At 42.5% G+C, this 6316-nt stretch overlaps 1 protein-coding gene across 1 annotated transcript; it reads right to left on the bottom strand.

Moving 5' to 3' along the window:
- Positions 1 to 595: 595 nt before the first annotated feature.
- OIP5 (Opa interacting protein 5) lies at positions 596 to 6258 on the bottom strand. The gene is made up of 5 exons (XM_069784451.1): positions 5869 to 6258; positions 5620 to 5686; positions 4582 to 4704; positions 3954 to 4035; positions 596 to 2562 (listed from the first exon to the last, which is right to left on the bottom strand). The coding sequence occupies exons 1-5, from the start codon at positions 6125 to 6127 to the stop codon at positions 2407 to 2409; spliced, it is 687 nt and encodes a 228-aa protein (XP_069640552.1). The 5' UTR covers positions 6128 to 6258; the 3' UTR covers positions 596 to 2406.
- Between the last annotated feature and the right edge of the window lie 58 nt (positions 6259 to 6316).

Below are 6316 nucleotides of genomic sequence, written 5' to 3'. Positions count from 1 at the left end.
CAGAGAAATGTAGTTTAAAAATTTACCAGCTATCGTTTAGCACATACTCAATATTTGTTTAAATTCATGCTAAATAATGTAATATGAAGAACCATTAATTTAATGCTTCATCATGAACTGGGACCCAAGCAAGATAAACTGATGAGTTTTTTTTCTGCAAACATAATCTAAGGAAAAAAAGGGGGCTTGTGACTCACATGATATTACCAGTTATCTGCACAACATATATTTCTGAATTTCAGCTTTGTTTTTATTTTAAAAGTTTCTTCTTTACAACTGTAAAGATAATATAAAGAAAATGTAACTGACAGCTTTCTTTTCCTTTTAGGGATAGACACTTAGCTAAATGAAGCAAGACAATTTAGCACTATTATACACAGTATAGATGTAAACTATATAGCAAGAAACAGTCCCTGTGCAGAAACCAGACTGAAAGGGCAAAAGTGAATAGTCCCATATCAGTCATGGTTCTTAGACTGATGCAACAACAAGGCTGTCACTTAGAAAGTAACACAAAAGTGAAGTTATACAATGGAAAACATTTACCAGAGATGGAAGATGCTTGCACAAAATGAGCTGAGTCACAAGACCCCAGTTAAAGACCAACAGGCCCTTAAATGTAATGCAGAAGTCACTGCAAAACACAACTGTATTTCATCATTAAGAACAAAGAAGTTTTTAACCAAATACAGCAAATCCAAACTTTACATGCATATAGTGACAACTCTTAAGAGCAACCTTACAGTACAGGTTCAGGACAGAGCTCATTTTAGAGAAGATAACATTTACCATTACAGGCAATGAAGCAGATCTTACAAGAGTGTAATGCTTACTTCAGGTAGTTACTGCACTCCCACCTGTCAAATTTGTAAAACAATAAAAATAATTTAGATAGCATACAGTATTAAAATTTAACAGAGAGAGTCCCTCCTCTCCCTGCAGAATGGCTGTTGCTACTCTATGTTACTGCTTAATCAGAATTAACTGAGACAACCTGGAACTCTCAATCAAAAAGCAGCACAGTGAACATTAGTAGTAGTACAAGTACCAGCTAACCACCTAAAGCCTCTGAAGTGGCTTGCGGTGAATTTTGTCTGTTCTGCTCCAAGCCCATTACAAGAGTTATTTTACAAATAAAACAATTAAAACCATGAAATACATGGAGACTGGCATCAGCAGCAACGGGGAGTGCAATCTGCCAATCATATAAGGAAGTAAGGGAATGGCAAATTGCATCACTCAAATTAAGTTGATCAAGTAAATACAATCCTTTCCAGACTACTACAGACAACTACTAAACTTTATAGAAGATTTAAAACATCAGCCCTTCAGGGAACAAAAGGGAGAGGTAAAGGACCCTTAATCTTCAAACTAACAAGAATTAGGGATATTCTATCCCAATAACAAGGGGTAAGTAGTATTCTTTCTTTTCCATCAAATTACTTTCTAGATGAATGGGTTCTGCTTCTTTCCAAACAAAAGAGAAATGCCAGCAAGTACCCATTAGGTATTTTTTATGAAACATCTTGATTGGCCAAGTGAAGGCAGCAAGCAGATCATCACAACTTAAGCAGAGCAGTGTTCCCACGATTGAACAGAAGACCGCTCCTTGGTTTCACAGCTTCAGCCCCTGAAAGAAAGGCTCAAATCTCTTAAAGGCAGTTGCTCACAGCCTAAGCTTCACGGAGCTGCCAGAACTTGACCCAGTCCTGTGCAGTCATGGGGCTGCACTTCCAGAGGACTCGGCTGGCACATGGGTTGCGCCCAAATTAAAAATCCAAAACCTTGTGCTCCAGCCAGCATTGTGCTGTCCACATGCATGCACTAAGCACACTGTGCAGCTTCTGTGACATGCTAGCTTGCTCCTTTTGCAGGCCACGCACACAAGCAAATCTAAAAGAAGTAATCATTTAGCAGTGCCTCACATACCGGACTGCAGCTAATGAGCCACTTGACCAACAGCTAGCTGCCATTAACACTGTATCCATATGAAAAGGTAGGACAAGAACTTTAGATCTCTGTAAGAATGTTCAATTTATAATAGCTCCTCTTGAATATCATCTTGTTAGTACGTTTTGTACGGTTCCAGAAACCTGATTTTAGTATTTCAAAGGCTGTTTTTACCCCTGAAGTCACTAAAGAGAAACAAAGTCGTAGTTATACCATCTCAGAGAGCGATGTGCTGCATGGGTGAGCTATTCATTTTTCCAAGCATAACTTCAGTATGTCAGATTTTCAGGTGTTCCCCTTGGATTGAAGGGATGCACTTAAGCATTGGTTCTTTCCATGCACAGACAGAAGTGACAGATAACACTCAAACCTGTTCTGGTTCATTGTTTCATCACAATGAACAAATTCAGCAGAGGTGCAGAAACAACTCCATTAATTTTTGAAAATGGCATATTATTAGTTGACTCTGACTATTGCATATCTTGGCAGTAGGCCATCTCCACCTGATGCAGAGCTCTGCCTTTCTGCCACATTATTCTTTTGCTCCAGTTCCTCTAGCTTTTTCATCAGCAGTTCTATGCGAATGTGGGCCTTCACAAGCTTTTCTTTCACCTAGAAAAAAAGAGAAATAAGAGTATTAAAACTAGAGAAAAATGTCCTGACACTGGATCTTTGAATGATCTGCACCCCACTTTCAGTGGCTAAAGAGCAGCTGACTTTCAAGATGGAAAACTTAGCAGTCTTTAATCTCTAGACTGCATGTCTAGTACAGCCAAACTGGCACCCAAATCAGAGGCCTGAGCTACAAAGAGGAGATAGATGAATGTGTGCCAGCATAACCCCTTTCAGAGATGTCTGGAAATACTCAAGGAGACAGTTGCTGGAGCCTTACTATGATCAATCCAATCTTTCCTAGTTAACTCGTTACAAGTTTTTACACAGCCGGAGACCTTCTTTGACAACATCTGGACAGACCGTTTCACCATTAGTTTAGGAATACATGTGGACAGTCCCTCCAAAATGCCATTTCCAGAGTCTGGGATTTAAGTTAACACATCTAAAGCACAAAAATAAAATCCTGCTGACATTATGTCTCAAAAAGCAGAGACCAGATTCTTGCACTTGTTCTAGTCAACAAGCAAACTCTCCACAGTCACATAATTTGTGTTTGCAATGAAGTACTACCATTTTTTTACTTCAGATAAATGTGTCTCAACTTTAGAAGTCTTGCGTGGATAAGATTTTTGCATTTGAACCTCACCTGACCTATAAAAGCACTCTGATCTTATGGTAAGACACTCTAAGATTACTTCAAAGAGGACAAAACTTAAAAAAAGTCACAGGCCCATTTCCATGCTTAGAACAGAAACTAAAAAAAGAAGAAAAAGTAAGGAACAAGCAAGCACATAAATACTGGATACACTGGCTGTCTCCTACACACAGTTACTTTATTTGAGCTACGGGACAGATAATTCACTAAGTTAACAACTAACCAAGTTACAGAAAAGAACAGCCAATTTAAACACCAAAGCCAGCAGGTTCTACTCTTGTCTCTGAAACTACAAGTAAATACTGCCATGCTGTGTTGAGCTTCCATAGGCATAAATACAACTGTGCTAGAATCCCTTTCAAATTAACAAACTGCTATTTTTTAAATTCTTCAACAGTGGCTTATCAATTCTAGGGACTACACAAGTAGTAATACTGAGGTGAAGTCTGTCTAAACGATTCTTGGTTTTTTTTCTTTTCAAAGTGTAGAGATAAAAGGATAACACACCTTTGCCAGAAAATTAGCTAGAACTGGATATGTTTTGCAGATAAGTGGTTCTAGAAAATGTTTTGCACATCCCATACATTTAAGTCAGTCACTGTATTATAAGTCAGTATTTTCTCCACCCTATGCACTTAAAAAAAAAGCGATTATATTAATATTTTTGGACTAATATCCAAAAATATCAGCATTGTAAAAATATTTTCCATACAAATTAATGTAGAAACCTTACTTCCTGCAGTTGTTTCTTTAAGGTCACAGTAGGAAAATTCACCTTAGAAGCTTCTATTATCATTTGGTTTTTTAAGAGATAACTGGAAAACAAAAGGGGAAAGGAAAAAAAACCCAAGGAAAACAGTTAAAAACCCCATAGTTGCATTCATTGTTTAGACAGATTATTTAAGATGATTTTAAAGCAGATAAAAAGTTGTTGCCAGAAGTAGTCAATACAGTATGAAAATATTAAAAACATAACAATGATTTAACTTTGAAATCATAAGATCCTCTCATCACCAGCTATAACTAATTTACAGTTTCTGTAGTCAAGTTCTCAATCTATCATGGAACTACTTTGATACCTTACATTAGCTAAGTGAATCTGGAACTGAAGGAGATTTCAGTATTGCAAACAACTAAATTTAAACCTTGACATTACATGAAGACACTCAAGAAGTGCAAGGCAAATCAAATGGAGTCACACCAATACAAACAATTTAAGCATAGAGGATATTAAAATCCCACACCAACATGCTCAGTCAAAAGTAAAGCTGCTTTTATTACTGTAGATTAGTTGTACACCCTGTTGTAATAACTTACAAATTCCCGTGAAATCACTGACCGTAAGACTACAGTATACTCACCAGAGGATCCTGTCCTTGAAGAAACAGAATAAGCCTCGGAGATACGCCAAGTCCTTGGAGGCAGAATAAAGAATGAAGCCCACAGTCAAGCCACATAATCGACAGGATAACGCATTGTAAGCACTAAAAGGAGAAATACAAAAATACTATTAAACAGAAGCTTCTGAAACCACAGACACTGCATGCTTGTCAGAGGACATCAAATCTTCGGTTCTGTCGAGCATGAACATAAAAAGTTGGGCATGTTGTGCAAGAAGTAATCTCTGTAGTAAGTGAAGTTGCAGTTAAGGAAGAAAATACATCTCTTATTATCACAGAGTGGTTTAGGCTATACTACTTAAACAGGATTTAACTGGTAAAACAATGCCTGTGCCAGGTCACAGACATGAAATTTCTTCCTGATAAAACAGATTATTGCCTCATGCTAAGGGAAGGGGGGGGGGGGGGAGGCAAGTCTTATAAAGTTCCCAGCCCTTACCGTTTGTAAAATAGCCTTTAAACATAACTTAAACCAACTACTGGTTCTGTAAGTCCTCAGATGATATTTACATCCTTCCCATCAGACTAATGCCAGAGTCACCAAAACCTGTTGCTAATTGTAGTCTTGTGAATAGAGCAGCAGGAGTTATTCATTTTCAGTATTAAACAAAACCCCCTAAGACAGAGATGTTTTTATTTAGGCAACAGACCTTTTAGGGAAGGAGCAGAAGGAAGAGACGTAAAGGCTAGGCTGTCTTTCACCGCACTGCTCAAACGTTCCTCTCCACCAACAAAGGCGAGAGCGGCAAAACTCTGGATTTTGACAAAACCTAAAGCTACCTACCTACAAAAGGTTTCTCCACCCGAAATGACGAAGCACGGGTACAAGAAGCACTTCGGGGTTTACCGAGCCCCTAAGAAACCCCGGCGCGCAACCCGGAGGGTCTCCAGGCTCCCTCCCGGCCTCGCAGAAGCCCCTCTTTGCCCCCGCAATTTACCGCCCCCACTGTTCCCGGCGGGCCCGATGCGGAAAAGCGAAGAACCAGGCGAGCTACGCACCACCCCAGGAGGGCTCCCTCCAGGCCGATCATCAGCGAATCCTCCCAGGCCACGTCGTTTGTGACTTCTGAGGAGAAAGAGAGACCCGCTGAACCCGAGACACACACAGACCACCCCACCCCCCCCCAAAGCCCGCACCGACCTCACCCCGGCCGCCCCCTCAGGCCCGGTCCCCGGCCCAGCCCTGCCCCGGCGGACGGGGCCAGGCACACCCTTCCCCGGCCCCCAGGCCTCCGGGCGGGCACTGACTGAAGCAGACGAGGAGGCCGAGCCGCTGCTCCTCCTCCGCGCAGAGGTGCAGCGAGTCCCCCAGCACCGCCCAGCAACCGCGGCACTGGAACACGGCGCAGTCCTTCGGCAGCGGCCCCTGCCCCCGCGGTGGCGACGCCGGCGGCGACCGCAAGACCCATGAGGCGCCGTCGGGGGACGGCGGCTCCTCCACAGTGATGAGCCCGCCGCCGGGCTGCGCGTCCTGGAAGAGCTCCCTCAGCCGCGAGCGCAGCGCCATCTTCTCCCGCCCCTCGTTCGAGCGCGGCGCCCGCCTTCCCCCGCCTCACGGTTGGAGCGCGCTTCAGCAGACCCGCCTTGCCATTGGACAACGGGTGGGCGCGTCGACCCTCATCCCCCGAGGCTATTGGGAAGTGCGCCGCACCGAGTCTTTCCGTCGCCCAATCAATGAGGAGAAGGGCAAGGCTTT

This window comes from Haliaeetus albicilla, chromosome 5, assembly GCF_947461875.1.
Source record: "Haliaeetus albicilla chromosome 5, bHalAlb1.1, whole genome shotgun sequence".
Lineage (NCBI taxonomy): Eukaryota > Metazoa > Chordata > Aves > Accipitriformes > Accipitridae > Haliaeetus > Haliaeetus albicilla.
This window is presented reverse-complemented; position numbering and strand designations above follow the sequence as displayed.

Coding starts and splice junctions, on each gene's coding strand:
- OIP5 (XM_069784451.1), bottom strand. CDS start 6,127: ATGGCGCTGCGCTCGCGGCTGAGGGAGCTCTTCCAGGACGCGCAGCCC. Junction 4,705..5,619: donor GAGGGAGCCCTCCTGGGGTG/GTGCGTAGCTCG, acceptor TTCTCCTTTTAG/TGCTTACAATGCGTTATCCT. Junction 2,563..3,953: donor TAAAGAAACAACTGCAGGAA/GTAAGGTTTCTA, acceptor CTTTTTTTCTAG/GTGAAAGAAAAGCTTGTGAA.